Source organism: Melospiza melodia, chromosome 7, assembly GCF_035770615.1.
Source record: "Melospiza melodia melodia isolate bMelMel2 chromosome 7, bMelMel2.pri, whole genome shotgun sequence".
Classification (NCBI taxonomy): Eukaryota; Metazoa; Chordata; class Aves; order Passeriformes; family Passerellidae; genus Melospiza; species Melospiza melodia.
Window position 1 is genome coordinate 26,609,170 of NC_086200.1, and position 19,274 is coordinate 26,628,443.

The window sequence follows — 19,274 nt, forward strand, 5'->3', positions numbered from 1 at the left end:
TCAGTGGTGTGCCCAGCAGGACCAGAGCAGTGACTGCCTCCCTGTGCTGGGCACTGCTGAGCCCCCACCTCAAATCCTGGGGTCAGTTTGGGGTGCCTCATGACAAGAAGGACATTGAAGGGCTGGAGTGTGTCCAGAGAAGGCAGCAAAGCTGGGAATGGATCTGGAGCACCAGAAAAGGCTGAGGGTGCTGGGGAGGCTCAGGAAGGACCTTGTGGCTCTGCACAACTCCTGACAGGAGGGGACAGCTGGTGGGGGTCAGGCTCTGCTCCCAGGGAACAGGGACAGGAAGAGAGGAAATGGCCACAAGTTGTGCCAGGGGAAATTTGGGTTGGATGTTGGTAAAATTTCTTCCCTGAAAGGTTTGTCCAACCCTGGCACAGGCTGTCCAGGGCATCAGTGAAGTCCTCATCCTTGGAAGTGTTTAAAAAACATGTGGATGTGGCACTTGAGGATATGGTTTAGTGGTGAACATGGTGGTGGTGCTGAGGTGATGGCTGGACTTCAATTTATATGGCTTTTCCAACCTTAATGATTCCATGATTCTGTGATCCATGAGGCCAGAGGGTCTGGGACTCCCTGTATATGTCCAGATAGGAGGTTGTTTCACTGCTGTTGCACTCATGGTTTCCTTCTCTCCCTCCTCACCCTTTGCTGTCTGGGTGTCTTCCTTGGTGCCCTGTTTGGCTGCAGACCATCAGCAATGTGCTGCTCCAGTACGCTGAGATCATATCCAAGGATTTTGCCTCCTACTGCTCCAAGGAGAAGGAGAAAGTGGTGATGTATCTCCCTTTTGCTGTCCCCACATGTCACCTCAACCCCAGGGTGGGTCAGTCCCTTCCTGATGGCAGTTCCTGACACACTGCCAGGGTGGCTTCTGTGCCATCCCTGTCCTCATGTCCCCCAGTGCAAGATGGGAGGGTTCTGGGGCTGTGGGCAGCTGTCCCAGCCATATTTATTGGTGCTGAGCCCCCCTCTCCATCCCACCCCTCCAGCCCTGCATCCTGATGAACAACATCCAGCAGCTCCGTGTCCAGCTTGAGAAGATGTTTGAAGCCATGGGTGGAAGGATGTGAGTATGGGGGGGGTTCCTGGGGGGAGCCCTGTGGGGGTTGGATCATTCCCTTCCCCCCTGAGGTAGCCCCTTGCCCAGTTCCCCAGTGCTGGGAGCAGACCCTTCCTCACTCCTGTGTGGGGTCACACTGTTCCACCCATGGCACCCTGCTCTCCCACCATATCAGACTGGGCTTCACCCTGCCCAGGGATGCATTTGGGGTGCAGAAACTTCCCTGAGGGCTGGTTCAGGAGCTCTGTCAGCGTCAACAACCTGTTCCTCCTGCAGCTGGACACAGAAGCCAGTGATATCCTCAAGGAGCTGCAGGTGAAGCTTAACAACGTCCTGGATGATCTGAGCCGAGTGTTTGCCACCAGGTACAGCTGGGTGAGGGGGCAGTGGGCAGAGCAGAGCTCTGGGGGTCCAGAAGCTGTGTCCAGGGGCTCTGGGGGGCTACGCTGAGCTGCCTGTGTGTCGTGGTGCCCAGTTTCCAGCCCCACATCGAGGAGTGTGTGAAGCAGATGGGTGACATCCTGAGCCAGGTGAAGGGCACTGGCAACGTCCCCGCCAGCACCTGCAGCAGCGTGGCGCAGGACGCCGACAACGTCCTGCAGCCCATCATGGACCTGCTGGACAGCAAGTGAGTGTGGGGGCAGCTGGGACCCCCACCCTGCCCCTCCTGGCCTCGCCAGGCAGTGTGGGGGACCTGCAGAGTCAGGGTGACACGGGAGGGTGACACGGGAGGGTGACACGTGGCATCTCCTCCGCAGCCTGACACTCTTTGCCAAGATCTGCGAGAAGACGGTGCTGAAGCGGGTGCTGAAGGAGCTCTGGAAGCTGGTGATGAACACCATGGAGAAGACCATCGTGCTGCCCCCTCTCACAGACCAGACGGTGAGTGATGGGCAGAGGGACCAGGGGCCCTGGGACACAGGTGACTGACTGGGGCAGTGTGGGACATGGCTGGCCAGGTGCCCTCGTGGCATGTGAGAGGGTGGGGACTTCTCTGATGTCCCCAAACCTGTGTCCAGCTCCCGGCCAGGGAAAGGATGGAAGAGAGACAGGTCATCCTTGCTCCAGAACCTTCTTGGTTGGCTTTGGCAAAGGACCTTCCTGCCACCTCCCTTGTGGCATCAAGAGGGACACTGGCCCTTTCTTATCCATCCTTCCCTCAGAGCTGGGACAGCATTCCACACCACACTGATCCACACTGGCTGTGGGTGTGCTCCCTGTGCCAGGAGGTGAATCCAGGGGCTCCTGGAGTGTGGGGAGACTCTGCCTGTTTGCCTTGCTGAGGGGCTGGGGTTTCCTGAGGATGGGGAGACATATTCCCCAGCAGGGCTGAGCTGTCCCTTGCTCCTGGGGGGTTTGGGAAAGCACAGCAAACCCAGGGAATGATCGCTCTCTGAGGCTCCATGTCACATTGCTGTTTGCCTGCCCCCCTGCACCTGAAGCTTCCTGAGGTGGTTCCTTTGAAGTCAGGCAGGAAAGGGTGACACTGAGGGCTCTCAACCAGCCACACACCTGTCACTCTTTGGTGGCTTTTGTCACCGTTACAAAGCTGGGCTCAGGCTGTTCTTTGGAGTTCCTGGAGCTGTCAGCCTTTATGTCACCTTCCTGGGACTGTGGAGCTCCTGTGCTGTGTCTGTGAGGGACAGCACAGTGGTGAGATGTCAGCCCTCAGTGGTGCCACCTCACTGTCACCGTGTCACCGCCCTGAGCCTGGCTCAGCTCAGCCCCATGTCACTTCTGACTGGGCTCCTTGGCCAAAGGTGGCCAAATCTCATAGGGATGCTGGTGCCACTGAGTTCCAGTCCCCATCCCAGTCCCCATCCCAGTCCCAGTCCCCATCCCAGTCCCCATCCCAGTCCCAGTCCCCATCCCAGTGTCCATCCCAGTCCCCATCCCAGTCCCCATCCCCATTCCCATCCCTGTCCCCATCCCAGTCCCCATCCCAGTCCCAGTCCCCATCCCAGTCCCCATCCCAGTCTCTTTGCAGCCAGGCTGTGCAGACAGTGGGGTCTGTGCCAGGGCAGAGGGGGCAGCAGGGACATGTGGCTGTGGTGGGTGATTTTCCTGAGGGCACACAGTCCCTGGAAAAAGCCGTGCTGGGACTGGTTCCTCGGGCAGGGGACATCCTGCCCAGTGTCCCTGGTGCCAGCCCACAGGGTGGCAGGACAGGTTGGTGGTTTGGGGGCCAAGTGTTGACTGGGGACCCTGGAACTGAGCTCCCCTGGGGCAAAGCTCCCCCCCAGAGTCAGGAGGGGCTGGGCAGGTGAGGCTGGGGCTCCTTGGGGCCTGAGGTGCAGTGGCCGGGCAGGGACACTCAGTGACACTCAGGGACACTCAGTGACACTCAGGGACACTCAGTGACACTCAGGGACACTCAGCGCTGTGGCCCTGCCGGGGTGGGGGGCAGCAGGGCTGGCGCTGGGGAGGATGAGGAGGCGGGGGCCGGCACTCACGTCACGGTTGTTCTCTCCAATTGCTCCTCTCGCCTCTCAATGGCAGATGATTGTAAGTACGGCAGCTCCCTGTCTGTCTGTCTGTCTGTCCGCTCTGTGTCGGTCCTGGCCTCGCCGGTTCTTGTCTTGTGTGGCTGCCCGTGCCCTGCCCACGCCCTCCTTCGGCTCCTGGTCCGGCTCCTGGTCCCTGCCCCTGCCTGGCCCTGGCACTGGCTGGCACACGCCAGCCCCTCGGGGATGGGGTGGGTGGAGAGGCCTCGGGCAGGCTGGCGGTGCCGGGATGTGGGGAGGGACGGGGGCAGTGATGGGGTGGGAGGGGACGGCGGTGGCAGTGCCATCGGTGCCATGTCATGGGGAGTGCCAGACCCGGGCTCCGTGCTGAGGGCAGCAATACCGCGGGAGGCACCAGCCTCAATCGGGGCTGCCCGTCCTTCCCCTCGTGCCTCAGTTTCCCCGCGAGGCCCTGGCTGGGTCTGGCTGTGCGGGGGTGAGGGCGGAGGTTTTCCCAGCCAGGAGGAGGAGGAGGAGGAGGAGGAGGAGGAGGAGTCTCTGGGGACGGGCGGTCCCTGGCCCCGTGCTCGGTGTTGGGCAGGCTGCTGGCACGAGTCGTGAGGCTCCTCCTGGTCGGGGTGTGACCCTGGGAACCCGGACTGCTGGTTCCCTTCTCGGCATCGCTGCTGGGTCCTTGCATGGCTTTGACTGAGCAGTTTCCTTCTGTCCTCTTCTGACCAGTCTGTGGCTGTGGGGTTATGCCCCTGGGGCAAGGGAAGGGCAATTTACCCCCCCAGTCCTGTCCCCACCCCTGTTGTGACCCAGGCACCTGTGCAGGAACAGCAGTGGGAGCCGGCTGCTGAGTGCTGGTGCCAATCCCTGCAGGGACAAACACTTCTCTGCTGTCCCCCAACACCTTTTGTGTCCCACAGCAGCATTTGGGGAAGCCTTGGGGCAGCCTGGCGCTGAGTGTCCCCTCAGATCTCATGGGGACCTCGTGGGAGCCCCATGTCCCAGCTTTGCTGAGGCTCTGGGGGACAGAGCAGTGTCAGCTCTCTTGTTCACCCATCACCCTGTGGCAGGCCCAGAACCCCTCCTGGCAGCCCTATCTGGCTGTACCTGTGCTGCTTGTTCCTTCTGAGGCTTCCCAGCCAGCTGACTCTGTGCTCCCCTCTCCTGACCCCAGCAATCCGTGCTGAGAGCTGAGTTCATCCCCCCCAATGGCACTGTGGCTCATTTCACACAGTTCCTCCTGCCTGGGCCAGTGTGGGGCTGACACTGGGCCCAGCCCTGCACAAACCAGAGCTCTGCGTGCCAAAGCCAAATCCCAGCTATTCCCTGCTCCCTCCCCAGTGCTGGGAGCACCTGGCAGAGCTGGAGCAGGATGTGTGGGGGCACCAGAGCCTGCCCACACACAGCTGGATCCTGTGTTCCAGCAAGGATCATCCCTCACGGATTCAGCATCTCTGTATCCCAGCAAGGAACATCCTGATAGATTCAGCACCCCTGCATCCCAGCAGTGTCCCAGGGTGAGGACAAGTTCTCCAGCAGTGCAGCATCTGCTTTCCAGTGGGGATCCAGCACCCTGATGGCTCCAGGCCCTCACTGAGTATCCTGGTGGGGAGCAGTCCCCCACTGGCTGTCCTTCAGGAGCTCCTGATGTCTCTGCCACCTGTGCCCCTGTGTCCTGTCCCACGCTGTCCCCCCACCCCACACTCAACCTCTGACATTGCTTCTACAGGGCACGCTCTTGAGAAAACATGGCAAGGGGACAGAGAAGGTAAATAGCTGTGGGCTCCGTGTGTGTCACACCCCGGGGCCACGCCCGTGGTCTCACACCCGCCTGCTCTGCAGGTCCAGCCTTGTCCGTGCTTCCTCTGTCGTGCTGTCTGGATGTGCTGTTGCCTGCGTGGTGTTGTGGTGAGGTGTGCTGTGCTGTGTGCTGGGGACAGCCCCGGCTCTGTGTGTCCCTGGGGCAGGGAGTGGGGGCTCTCTGGTGTTCAGTCCTGGTGGGGCAGGTGTGGGGTGTCACCCATCCCCGTTGGGGAGCGCTGCCCCACAGCCCTCAGCTGCCTGGTGGGACAGCAAGGACTGAGACCCCGTGCATGGGAGACACTCCCCACACCCCCACCCCACTGTGGGGGGCTCAGGAAGAGGGGACCCCCCGTGCTGGGCCTTTGGGATCCCCCGGATCTCTGAGCCTGCTCCCCCTTCCTTGCTGAGCCCCAGCCCTGCTCCAAGGGCCTTTTCCAGCACATGGGCTCTTGCCCTGCCTGGGGCTCCTCACCACAGGGTGTGGGCCCAGCAGTGAGCCTAGCCTGCTCCCCAGACCCTGGTTCTTGCAAGAGCCATGCCAGCATCCATCTGGGCAATGCCTGCAGCTCCCCCTCCTCTCTGGGGGACACAGGCTCCTGCCCAGTTTGCTGGGTGTGCTGGGGGAGCTGATTCCCTCTGGTCCCCCGGCCCCAAATGGGGTGAGGAGCAAACCTCAGAAGAGACCTGGCACACTCACCTCAGCTCCACCAGCACGGGCAGGGGCTGAGCCTCTGCAGCTGTGACCTGGTGCCCATCCAGTGGCACCAGCAGAGAGCTGGGAGAGCCAGAGGAGAGCACAGGGCCAGAGCCCTCCTGGCCAGGGGATGGGGGGCCTGGAGCCGTGGCTCAGTGCTGCTGAGGCCACCAGTAACTGTCCCTTGCTGTTCTCTTCCAGAGCAGGGTGAAGCTGCCCAGTCACACTGAAGTAAGGACATGGCTCTTCTGCTCCCCACTTGCACTGCTCTGTCCCCTTCCCTCCCCGCTGCCCCTTGTCCCTTGTGCTCTGGGTTGGGGGCTCCCAGCTTAGTACAGTGTCCTGTCGTGCTCTGTTTTGGGGACAGCAGTGTCCCCTGCTCCCAGCCTGTCCACGGACTGGGGGAGATGGGAACAGTGAGGGTGGAATTAATGGGACAGACCTGGGTGGGCAGAGGGGTGGGCACAATGAGGGCATACCAATGTGGGCATGGAGGGGGCAGAGCCCTGTAGAAGGTACTGGTTAATGGGAGAGGTGCTGAGGCTCCTGTGTTGGGAGGGACTGGAAGTACTGGTGCTGGGAGAGGGAAGGTGGTGGGGGTCTCTGGGCCCCAGTTTATCCATTGCACTTGCACACTGGATGAGCTGAGGAAGAGAGCTTGTGCTCAGCCCAGTGAGAGGTGCCAGCCCAGGGCAGTGAGCAGGCTCTGCCCATCCAGGGCCACAGAATGGCCCCGCGGCCCCTGCCATGGTGAGGGCACAGGACAGGCAAGGGTCTCCTCCCTGGGGGAAGGGGCTGGGAGCCTCCCTGGGGCTGCTGGGCTGGGCTGGGCAGGGCTCTGTGTGGCCAGGGGCTGTTTGGTGGCTGTGGGGTCACGGCCACGTCCCCCCGTGCCCGCTGTCCCTCGCTGTCGCGCTCTGCTCCCACCGTGCCCGAGTGGTCCCTGCTGTGCCAGGCCCTGCTGGGGGCAGGAGCAGGTGCCTGGGGCACAGGAGCAGGATGGGACTCCTGGGCCGAGCTGCTTGTGCTGAGCAGAGCCAAGGGTGGCACCAGGGTGGTGTCCTGCCCTGGAGTCCCCAAGCCTGCAGCCCCACAGCTGTGCTGAGAACCTGGGGCTGCCAGCCTGGTACCCGTGTCACCTTCCTGGCTGCTGTCCCCTGGAGCCTGGAGGAACCCCTGGATCTGCAGGAAGCTTCTGGCATGATGTGCCCAGCCTGGCCATGCCACCCTCAGCCCGGCTGCTCACCGGGGCTGTCCCTGTTTCTTTGCTCTCTGCAGGGCACACAGATGATTTTCAACGCGGCCAAGGAGCTGGGGCAGCTTTCCAAGCTGAAGGTGAGGGCTGGGGGTCACTGAGCTGAAGGTGAGGGCTGGGGGTGCTGGGGTGCTCTGTTCCAGGATGAGTGCCAGTGCCACTGCTGCCAGGAGCCCAGCACTGCCCCTTTGCTGGCTGGGCTGGGGCAGCGGGGTCCTGGTGCTGTGCTGAGAGCAGGGTCTGTGTCCCCCAGGACCACATGGTGCGTGAGGAAGCCAAGAGCCTGACCCCGAAGCAGTGTGCTGTGGTGGAGCTGGCACTGGACACCATCAAGGTGAGGGCACTCTGGGGCATTTGGGGGCGCCCATGGGGCTCTCACCCTGAGGGGGACCCTCACAGAACTGCTGAGCATCCTGAGGCCTCTCCCTCTCCAGCAATACTTCCATGCTGGCGGCGTGGGGCTGAAGAAAACGTTCCTGGAGAAGAGCCCTGACCTGCAGTCGCTGCGCTACGCCCTGTCCCTCTACACCCAGGCCACAGACCTGCTCATCAAAACCTTCGTGCAGACCCAGTCATCACAGGGTAGGACACGCTGCCCTCGTCCCCCCAGGCTGCCCCGTGGCCAGCACCCACCTTGGGTCTGTCCCAGTGGGCTGGGGGTCCCAGCCAGGCTCATGGTGGGGAAGAGAGGGTGGGGAAGAAAGGGGCTTTTTCCTCCCGTGCCTTGCAGGTGAAGAGGGGCTGTGGTGCCCAGCAGCAGCAGCCTGGCACTCCCCAGTCCCCCAGGAGCAAGAGCAGTGGGTCCCCAGTGCCAGGCATTGCTGGACTGGCATGGAAATGGGGCCTGTGGGTGGGGGGAAGGTCACCCTCTGGCCAGGTGTCACAGTGTTTGTCCCCTCTGGGTGGCCCCAGGCAGCCAGCACTGAGCAGTCCCAGGGTCCATGGGGTCTGGATGCTGTGCCAGGGCCTGTCCTGGGCCTGCTGGGTGCCCAAGGCCCTGATCTGGGCTCAGGTGTGCTGGGGTGCAGTGCAGGGTGCTGGGCACCTTCCAGGGCAGGATCAGCCCTCAGCTCTAAATGCTGCCCTTTATTCTGTCCCTTGGCTGCTCAGTGGTGGTCACAGGCCACCCTAGGGTGCCCCAGGCAGGCTTGTCTTCGTCCTGGGGAGTGGGACGTGCGTTTGCTGTCCGTGAGTCTCCTTCAAGGGACGTCTGTCCTGTCTGTGCCTCCTGTGCCAGCCATGTTGGGGGCGTGGGGTTGGGTGTGGTGGGTGCCAGCACCCCTGGGTGTAGCCTGTTCCCAGGAGCCCACACTGGGAGCTGGGGGTGCCTGGCACTCCTGTGTTGCTGCAGTGTTGTCCGGGTGCTTGGCCGTCAGTCTGTCTGTGAGATCTGATCTCTCTTTCTCTTTGTTTCCCCCCCTCCCTCACTGTTCCTGTTCCCCACACATGTCATCATCTCCTTCCTCCTCTCTTCCTCATCTCCTCTCCTTCATCTCTTCTCTCCTCCCTTCTTTTGTATCTCCTCCCTTTTCTCTTCGTTGTCATCTCCTTCCTCCTCCATCTCCTTCCTCCTCTCTTTGTGTACTCTGTGCCGTGTCTCTGTCTCTTTCTCTCTCCTTCCCACTAGTTCATGGTGGGAAAGGGATTAGGTTTACCCTTAGTGAAGAGGTTTATCCTGAGAAGGGTACGTGTGCTCCGCCCGCCCCTGCACCGCCTGCCGCCGGCCTGGGCTAGCGACAGTCCCGCCCCGGGCTGGGCTGGCTGGGGAGCCCAGAACGGGCAAACGGCCCTGCCAGGGCTGCTCTGGGGGACCGTGCAGGAGCTGTGCTCGCTGACCACCCCAGAGCGGGTCGGGGGCTGTCCCCGTGGGAATGGGGGTGTTTGCCCGCCCGCTCTGGGCACCCCACATTGTCCCCAGCACTGCTGCACCCACCCTGACCTCCCCTGGGACACGCGGCCGTGCCACGTCCCGTGCCCTTCGTGCCCACCCTGCTGCCCTAAGAACCATTACCAGCCCTGCTCTGGCGCGCTCTGCCTGCCCTGGGGCCCTGCTTGGCCTCCATCACACCCTGCTGGGGCCGGGGCTGCTCCCCCGCTTGGCCTCCCATGCCCAGCCCCTCCCCAGCGCCATCGCCTCCATCCCGGCTCTGCATGCGGGGCGGGGCCGGGGATGGAGGGAGTGTGCCATGGGATGTGCCATGGGAGGGAGGGGATGTGCCATGGGAGGGAGGGGATGTGCCATGGGATGGAGGGGATGTGCCATGGGATGGAGGGGATGTGCCATGGGATGGAGGGGATGTGCCACTGCCAGCCTGGCACCCTCAGTGACATGGGGACATGTCCTCCTTCACTGCTCTTCCCGCCCTCAGAGCTGCCCGCTGAGCCCTGCTGGAGCTCCCATCAGACCCACAGAGCCTGTCCCTCTGCCCTGCACCCCATCCTTCACCCACGGGTGCATGCACAGCTCTGGGGGGTGTGGGGTGGGCTCACCTGTTGGTCCCCAGGCTCGGGGACCCCTGGGCTTGGTGTGGTCCCCGGGATGGAAGGGTGCAAGGGGTGGGTCAGCCTTGAGGCACTGGTAGGGCTGTGCCTGCCCTGGCTGGGTCCCTCCTGCCCAGGGCTGTGCCCATGGCACTGTCACCCCTCTGTGGCCTGAGCACGGGGTACTGGGCCACTGTCCTGTGCCCCATCCTGGACAGGCCCCTCAGCCCTGCCTGAGCAAGGGGGGGTCACAGGGGTGGGATGGCAGAGGGTGTCCTGCCATGCCCATCACAGCTGCTGCACCCACACTGCTGTGCCCACAGCCCTTTGGGACACCCCTAATGCCCACCTCTTTCACACCACAGTGGGTGACCTGCCTCCTCAGAGGGGTTAGTGTTGGGCAGGGCATGCCAGGGAAAACAGCACTTCCATCTTGTCCCTCTGTCTGTCCCAGGCTCTGGCGTGGATGACCCCGTTGGGGAGGTGTCCATCCACGTGGAGCTCCTGACCCACCCCAGCAGTGGCGAGCACAAAGTCACCGTCAAAGGTGGGTCCTGCTGGCCAGGTATTGGAATACGGCTCCCAGTATTACCAGTTAGATTGTGCCTGGGCCAGTCTGACCCTCGCTGCTGGGCCAAAGGCAGCAACTGCGGTGTATCACCCCAGAGATACCTTGGCTTGCTGGAGATTGCAGCTGGGCACTGAACAAGTCCAGGCTTGTTAGGAACCCCGTTTACCTCAGGAGGAAAGCTTCAGGTGATGGTGAAGAGAAAAAGGAGAGGATTCTGCTGGAGGGTTTAATGTGCAGAGGTTTATTCCATGGTTACAGAGGTCTGAACGTGAGCAACTGCTCCAACAGAATCCCCCCGCATGGTCTGATTCACCTTTTAAGCTCAGGGACAGGGGGAGGGGAGGCACAGGTGAGCACCAACCAGGTGAGAGGGGCAGGGTCTCAGGGGAAGATGACACCCAGACAGGCCAATGACCCCCAGGCCTGAGGGGCATCCTTTGAACTTAACCAACCACAGACGCCTTGCTGGAATGTTCAGCCTGATTGACAGGACTCACTCAGCATGGGGGCAAGGGGGAAGGGAGAGAGGCACAGGCACACCTGGGGAAGGCCAAAATGGGACATTACAGCACACCACAACAGCCAGGTACCGGGCTCTGGCAGTGACAGTGCCTCCTGAGCCTCACCTGTCCCCTCCTTGCAGTGGTGGCTGCCAATGACCTCAAGTGGCAGACCTCGGGCATCTTCCGGCCCTTCATCGAGGTCAACATCATCGGGCCCCACCTCAGCGACAAGAAGAGGAAATTTGCCACCAAATCCAAGAACAACAGCTGGGCCCCCAAGTACAACGAGAGCTTCCAGTTGTGAGTGGCACCACGGGCTGGGGATGTGGGGACAGGCTGGGGAAGTGGGGACCTCCTGGGGCCTGCCAGGGAGTTTGTTCAGCCCTGATGGGCTGCTTTAGGTAAAAGCAGGGAGAGGGGAGCAGGAGTAAAAGGAAAAGGCTTTTGTAAGGATGGGGGTGGGGACAGCAGCCACGCCCGTCGGGGGTGTAGACGGGCCGGGGGGATGGAGTGTGGCCCCGTGTGCCAACAGTGCCCGCGCCTTGCCCCCCTCAGCACGCTGGGCACAGAGACGGGCCCCGAGTGCTACGAGCTGCAGGTGTGCGTGAAGGATTACTGCTTCGCCCGGGAGGACCGCACCGTGGGCATCGCCGTGCTGCAGCTGCGGGACATCCTGCAGCGCCCCGGCTGCGCCTGCTGGCTGCCCCTGGGCCGCCGCATCCACATGGACGACACGGGGCTCACCGTGCTGCGCATCCTCTCGCAGCGCAACAACGACGAGGTGGCCAAGGAGTTCGTCAAGCTCAAGTCGGACACGCGCTCGGCCGAGGAGGGCAGCAGTTAAAGTCCTTTGTTCCCCCAGCCCTCGCCCCCGCTGCCGGCCCCTGACAGGATCCCCAGCCGTGAATAAGCCATAGGAGGGGCCGCAGAGGTGGCGCAGGGAGGGGGAGCTGTGGCTGCAGGGACAGAGCCTCCCCTCCTCCCCGGCCAGCACGGCTGGCTGACGGCGAGCACACCTGCGGGAAGGTGCTGCTGCGGGGGCTGCAGGGAGGGGCTGGAGCCCAGCCTGCCCTTCCCCAGCCTGCCCGAGATGGAGGAGCCCATCTCTGAACCGCCACTGTCCCACCCGGCCCCAGCCCTCCCCGAGTGACACAAGGAAAGGGCTGTGGGGTGTGTGTGTGTCTTGTGCCATATGTGGGTGTTGGTGAGTGGCTGGCACAGCGTGGTGGTGCCCCTTGTCCCCATCCCTGTCCCTGGTGTGTCCTGAGGGCGGGGCAGCTGCCAGCCCCGAGCACATCTTGTACATATGTAAATACCTGTACATACAGGGCAGCTGGACAGGCTGTGTCCTGCCCCTGGAAGGGCTATTGGGGCTGTTGGCTCGGTGGGTGCAGCCCCCACAGGCCCTGCACAGGGTCCCCTCCCTGGCTGGCAGCAGCATCACAGGGTCGGGAGCAGCAGGGAGCAGCCCCCGGCCCGTTTCCTGTCTTCCCTGCCTTGCTGCCACCCTGGGCTCCCCCAGTGCCCCCCACAAGGTGCCAGGGCTGGGGGAGGCAGGGGCTGAGGGGCCTGGGCACAGGGACTGTTGCTCTTTGCTCTGGCCACGGGGAGCAGCGCCCCTGAGCAGTGCAGCCCACGGGATCTCCTTGGCACAAGCAAACCCTCCCCAGCCCAGCCCAGCCCAGCCCAGCCCGGAGAACCCCTCCAGTGCCCCGGTGAGCAGCAGTTCTGTGCCCCAGTGCCCCAGTGAGCACCGTTTCCGTGTGCTGTGGTGTGCATGTCTCGTGTGAGTGCCTGGGAGGCCTGGGGTGCGGTGTTGGGGTGGCCACCCCCATTCCGGGGCACACAGAGGCCTCACGACCCCACAGATCAGTACAGCTCTCCCAGCCCCTCCCATCCCCAAACAGGGTACCCCAGATGCTCCTTTGCCTCGAGGGTTTGCCGGGACCAGAGGGTTTCACGTTGCTCTCTCGTTTCTGTTCAATGTTTACACCCTTCTCCAGCGGCTGCTCCTGCACGGCCGGGCCGGGGCTCGGCCCCGCCGCCCCTCCGTGGTGCCCTGAGCCCCCTCCCCGAGCGTCCTGTTCGGCATGTGATGGAACTGACCAATCCTGCTCCTGTAGCACAGTGTCACCGATGCCTGTGTGTCTGTCCCGCCCCCGCGGCGGCTCCCATGGATGCATGACAGTGAGATGTTTTGCACTATTTTGAATTTTTTGGGCTCTGTAAAAATATTTTATTATAACTGACATTAAAAAGCACACCCTTCACTGTGGCTCGTGTGGGGAGTTGGGAGGGGATGGGCACCTGGGGACATTCCCACCTCATCCAGAATTTCCACCTTTAAAGGGAAAACCAGGGATATCCAGCCTCAAGGTTAACCAGCTCCAAGGGTAACCAGCTCCCCTCCCAGTCCCTCCCAGTTCATCCCAGTCCCTCCCAATCCCCTCCCAGCTCCTCCCAGTGTCCCCAAACCCCATCCCAGTTTATCCCAGTCCCCCCAAACCCTCTCCTTGTATCAACCAGTAACCCCAAATCTCCCTTTAACCCTTTTCCAATCCCTCCCAGTCCATCCCTGTTTATCCCAGTCCCTCCCAATCCCCTCCCAATCTCCTCCGAGTACAAACCATCTCCAAGGTTAACCAGTTCCAAGGGTAACCAGTTCCAAGGGTAACCAGCTCCAAGGGTAACCAGTTCCAAGGGTAACCATCTCCAAGGTTAACCATCTCCAAGGTTAACCAGTTCCAAGGGTAACCAGCTCCAAGGGTAACCAGTTCCAAGGATAACCAGTTCCAAGGGTAACCAGCTCCAAGGACCAATAGCCCAGGGATGATCCCTGTTGCCACTCAGCCTCCCTGAGGGCGCCTTTGCCAAACCAAGGATTGGCGTTAAATGGAATTGCAGGAGCACAGAATCCTGGAATATCCTGAGCTGGATCCCTCAGGGATGATCAGTGCAATCCCTGCCCAGGCACCCCAACAGCCCCACCCTGAGCAGCCCTGGGAGCTCCTGCAGCTCTGGCAGCCTTGGCACCATTCCCTGGGCAGCCTGGGCAGTGCCCAGCAGCCTCGGGGGGCAGAACCTTGCCCTGAGCTCCATGCCAAGGCCTGGCACAGCTGCAGCCCTTGCTGGGCTCCTGTCCCTGTGCCAGAGCAGAGCTCAGCCCCTGCCCCTGTGCCTGCCCTGGGGAGGGGCTGCAGAGCTGGGGCAGATGAGTCCTGGCAGGTTGCACAATGCTGACAATTCCCAGGCATGGGAGGGATCAGGGACAGCCAGCACAGCCCCATGGAGGGCAAAGCCATCCCTGGCTGGTCTTGTGGCCTTTCCTGATGGGGTGACTCCATCAGCAGATAGAGGGGGAGCTGTTGATGGCATCTGCCTGAACTCCTGTGAGGCTTCTGACACAGTCCATCAAAACACTTTCCCCAGTAAACTGGATTGCTGTGGATTTGATGAATGCAGGGCCCTGGTGACCTGCAGAGAGAGCTGGGGCTGTCCCTGGGCTCTGGCAGAGTCCTGCTTCACCCTTGACAATTGTGGGGCAGCCACCAGGCTTTGCTGGAACCATGGAATGGCTGAGGCTGAAAAGCTCAAACCCATCCTTTTTCTCAGGCTCTTGTCTTTTCCCAGTGATCCTTGATGGATACACCATTTATTGAGGTTTTCTACATTAATTGCCTTTCACCATCACAGTTTCACACGGGGCTCCTGTGCCTGGGTGAGAAGGAGCAGAGGTTCCCTGGAGCCAGGGTAGCCCAGCCCAGGGAGGTGCAGGGGAGCAGAGATGGAGCTGCAGCCCCTGCAGGAGCCTGGGCAGAGCAGGGAATGTGCCCTGAGCTGTGCTGGGGCTGCAGCAGCTCCTGCACAACCTCAGGGATCCATCCATGGTGGAGGCTCCTGCAGGGCTGGGCCATGGCAGGGGGAGAGGAAGAGGAGGAGGAGGAGGAGGAGGAAGGAGCAGCAGAGACAAGGGGTGATGGACTGAGCACATCCCCCATTGCCCTGCACAGCTGTGGGGGAGGAGGTGGGGGATTTGGGATGGAAGTTGAGCCTGAGGAGAAGGGAGAGCTGGGGGAAGATGTTTTATGATTAATTTCCCAGGATCCTCAGAGGAGCTGATTAACAGCAATTTAAGCAATATAATAATTCATGCACCAGCTGCCCACTGCAAGCAGGACAGTAAATACAGTCCATGAGGGAGCTGCCCTCAAACCTTGTTCAGGAAAATCCAGGTGAAGCTCTGAGTGAGCCTGGTGGCCTCGTGGTCTGTGAGCTCTGGGATGCAATGCTGGGCACTGGAAAACCCAAACCCACCCCAAGGGGGAGATGGAATCCCCCCAGCCAGCAGGGCCTGGTGCAACCAAACTCCTTCAATTCTGGAGAAGAGAAGGCTCCAGGGAGAGCTCAGAGCCCCTCTCAGTGCTAAAGGGGCTCCAGGAGAGCTGGGGAGGCACTTTGGGCCTGCAGGGACAGCACAAGGGGAAATGGCTTCCAGGGGCAGGGTTGGTGTTACGGGTCCATCTTCCCTCCATCAAAGCTCCCCTCAGCCACAGAGTGGGAAATAGCTGGGTAATTGAATTTAAATTCAAGTCCCTCAGAGGGACTCTCATGACACCTCATCCTACAGCCTTCATGCACCTCTCAGTCCTAAGGCTCCCAAAGCCATTATAACTCAGGACACAGCATTTTCATGGGATTGGTTCATCTGCTCCTGAAATAAATCCTGTTTATGAGGAAAGGGGAGGTTGTCTTCAGGAGATGCTGCAATTCCTCGAGGAATGCCTTGAGAGAGGATGCTGTGGGACAGTGTCTGACTGGAGCTGCACAGGTGCTTCAGGGAGGAGTGTGCAATTCTTTACTCCGGCTCAAGAGAAGCTGTGATTGACTGCCCCAAACCTTTCAGAAATGCTCCTGTTCCAGCTGGTGACATTACTGCTGCCAGCACTCCTGACCCTGACAGGCTGAGGAGTTAAAGTCTGATGGCATCAGCTGAGACAGGTCATTCAAATAAATCCAGGTTGGTCTGTCCCAGCCTGCTGACCACCCCTTCTCTGGGGCCCAAGAGCTCCTCACACCTCCCTCCCAGCACCTGCCAACAGCCTCAAGGCCACAGTTACATGCAAAGACCTCTATTAGCTCCAAAGGATTTAGAGGTGGCCAAAGAACCCAGTGAAAACCCAAAGGTGCTGAACCCCCACCCTCACAGCCTTCCCAAGCTTCAGAGGGGTCAGACCTGGAAATGGGGCAGTGGCACAGCCCAGGGAGGGCCAGGGAGGGCCAGGCTGGGGCTCAGGGGTGTGGAGCTCCCCAGGGACAGGGAGAGGTGCTGAGGGGCAGCTCACAGGGGGATGAGCCTGGTGTCCCCCAGGGGCTGCTCAGGTCCCTCCCCATTGGTCCTGCAGCCTCCAAGGGGACAATGGTGGGATGGGGACAATGGTGGGATGGGGACAATGGGGAGATGGGGACAATGGGGAGATGGGGACAATGGTGGGGTGGGGACAATGGGGAGATGGTGACAATGGTGGGGTGGGGACAATGGGGAGATGGGGACAATGGTGGGGTGGGGACAATGGGGAGATGGGGACAATGGGGGGATGGGGACAATGGTGGGATGGGGACAATGGTGGGGTGGGGACAATGGGGGGATGGGGACAATGGGGAGATGGGCACAATGGTGGGATGGGGACAATGGGGAGATGGGGACAGTGGTGGGATGGGGACAGTGGTGGGATGGGGACAACGGGGGGATGGGGACAATGGGGGGATGGGGACAACGGGGAGATGGGGACAATGGTGGGGTGGGGACAATGGTGGGATGGGGACAATGGTGGGGTGGGGACAATGGTGGGATGGGGACAATGGGGAGATGGGGACAATGGGGAGATGGGGACAATGGTGGGATGGGGACAACGGGGGGATGGGGACAACGGGGGGATGGGGACAATGGTGGGATGGGGACAATAGGGAGATGGGGACAATGGGGAGATGGGGACAATGGTGGGATGGGGACAATGGTGGGATGGGGACAATGGTGGGGTGGGGACAATGGGGAGGTGGGGACAGTGGTGGGATGGGGACAATGGTGGGATGGGGACAATGGTGGGGTGGGGACAATGGGGAGATGGGCACTGCCCCAGGGTGGAGCAGCCCCTCCTCACTCCCTGCTGAGGAGAGGGGGCTGATGTGTGGTGTTCCATTTTAGTTAAATGCTGTGCTCTGTCTCACCCCTCGAAAATGTGGGGTTTATTCCAAGCCTGTGATCCTCCCCTGCAGTATCAGGGATCTGTAATCCCAAATCTGATTCCGTGCCCACCTTGAATCTCCCTTTGAAGCTGTGGGGGGTGATGAGAAGTCTCTCTTGGCCCCTTTTCCCCCAGGCTCTCCCTCTCTCCCCCTCCCAGGGGTGGGGACCCCCAATAAACCCCCAGCTAATCAGCACCCCCAGAAGCCGTGTGGGGTCCCCTTGCCTGCCTGCTGCTACCAGGGAACATCCAGCTTAGGGAGCCCCCAAAGGAGCAGCAGCACTGAAGTGCTACTCCAGCCCCACAGCCGGGTGTGCCCGGGGCTCTGCACAGCCCGGAGCAGAGGGTGGGGACAGGGACAGGGGCGGGCTGGGCACACCGGGCCATGTCTGGGTACAGCCCCAGCCCTGGAAGGGGCTGCCTGGAGTTCCCTGCCAGGCCCTGTGGGAGAACCTCATCCCACAGGTTCTCCTGGTCCTGCTCCAGGTGGGGACAGTTCTGCACCAGGCTCCTGCAGCAGCGTGTGTCTGTGCTGCTGGTGCAGCTCTGGGGGGACAGACAGCACACGTGGGGACAGACAGCACATGTGGGGACAGACAGCACACACGGGGACAGACAGCACACACGGGGACAGACAGCACATGTGGGGACAGCCCTGCCATGAGCCCTTGGAGAGGGGATGGCAGAAACACACCAAACCTGCAGGACCTGCCCACACCCAGGGGAATGAGGGGGTCAGAGCCCCCCTTTACCTTCCAGAGCCTGTGAGTGCTCCCAGGTGTGCTGGATCAGGGCTCCTTCCCCAGCTGCTTCCATTCCAGGAGGGAGGCACAGCCTGAGCCTGGCCCAGTGAGCCCCACCAGGGACCTCCAATGTGCCAGGAGAGCCCTGTGGAGCCCAGGAGAGCAGGAGCATCCCCAACAGCCCTGCCCAGGCAGCTGTGTCTCTCCAGCTGTGCCAGCTGTGCCAGCTGCTGGACCTGGCCATCACAGGCCGTGTCCTCCTGCAGCTGCTGCATCTCCTCCCACAGCCCCTGCAGCCCCTCGGCCCCAGGAGCTGCTCCTGCTCCTGCTGCTCCTCCTGGGCCTGGGGACAGGGGCAGAGCTGCTGCTGTTTGGTTTTGTCTCTTTTTTCTTTTCTGTTATCTGTATTTGTCACACATTGTTATATCTGTAACTCTGTAGCCTGTTGCATTTCTGACTCCTTTTCCCAGTACTTTTCCATGGCCTTTCCCTAAGCAGAGAGACAAAACAAACTCCAGAGTTCTGAGCCCCCCTGTGCTATCTCGGTCCTTCCTGGGAACCAAGGCTGAGAACAGCTCTCTGAGTTACATTTCATGGACAAAGCACAGCTGGGACCAAGGCAGGGGCTCCAGAGGAGGGTTTGACCTGGGGGGAAATGGAATCACCCCTTGTCCTCCTAATTGGTGCTTTTTATCGATTATGCTAATTTCCTGAACCCCATAAATATGTACTCATCCCTGTGGGGTTGGGCTTTTGTGGACAATTGTCCCTGACTGCCTCTGAAGGCCTTTATGATGGAATAAAGAAAATAAAGATCTGCTTTTATATTACCTCCTTCTTAAAATGATCTCAAGTGTCATTTCCAGGTTGGGAAAAAGGAACAGAGCATCAGGCAGGGCTGGGAGCAGGGGCAGGGACACGTCCCTGTGTGTCACATCACTGGGAGCCCCATGGAACCAGAGCCTGCCCCTTTGTAATGAGAGCCCATTGCCCACCATCTCTTTGGGGTTCTGAGCCTTGGGATCCTCACACACACACACAGCTCAGGCCTGGGAGGGCAGCTCCCCTGACCTGACACCCCCAGGGGCTGTACAGCCATGGCAAAGGGTCCCTCCCCACCCCAGGCTGAGCCCCACAGCAGGATTGGTCTGCCCTGTTCCCTGGCAGGGTCACAGCATCCCCTGAGACACCCCCAGAACTGGGCAGGGACAGAGCAGAGAGACCCAGATGGTGAAAAGGGACACTGGCAGCACAGCAGAGTGGAACATGTCACACCAGGACTGTCCCTGGCACACAGGGACACACCAAGAACTGTGCCTGGCACACAGGGGACACACCAGAAACCTGTCCCTGGAACACAGGGACACACAAGAACACACAGAACTGTCCCTGGCACACAGGGACACACAGGGACACCCAGGAACTGTCCCTGGCACACAGGGACACACAGGGACACAAGG

The 19,274-nt window shown here is 61.1% G+C and overlaps 1 protein-coding gene across 1 annotated transcript in view; it reads left to right on the forward strand.

The window, feature by feature from the left end:
- The window catches only part of LOC134420631 (protein unc-13 homolog A-like), a 45,022-nt gene extending 31,923 nt beyond the window's left edge, over positions 1 to 13,099 (forward strand). The window contains 12 exon segments of the mRNA XM_063160823.1: positions 996 to 1,076; positions 1,343 to 1,431; positions 1,542 to 1,694; positions 1,825 to 1,948; positions 5,252 to 5,290; positions 6,221 to 6,250; positions 7,298 to 7,354; positions 7,528 to 7,608; positions 7,709 to 7,856; positions 10,210 to 10,302; positions 10,970 to 11,129; positions 11,385 to 13,099. Coding sequence (XP_063016893.1) covers positions 996 to 1,076; positions 1,343 to 1,431; positions 1,542 to 1,694; positions 1,825 to 1,948; positions 5,252 to 5,290; positions 6,221 to 6,250; positions 7,298 to 7,354; positions 7,528 to 7,608; positions 7,709 to 7,856; positions 10,210 to 10,302; positions 10,970 to 11,129; positions 11,385 to 11,673 — 1,344 coding nt within the window. The 3' untranslated portion in view covers positions 11,674 to 13,099.
- The last annotated feature ends 6,175 nt before the right edge of the window (positions 13,100 to 19,274 follow it).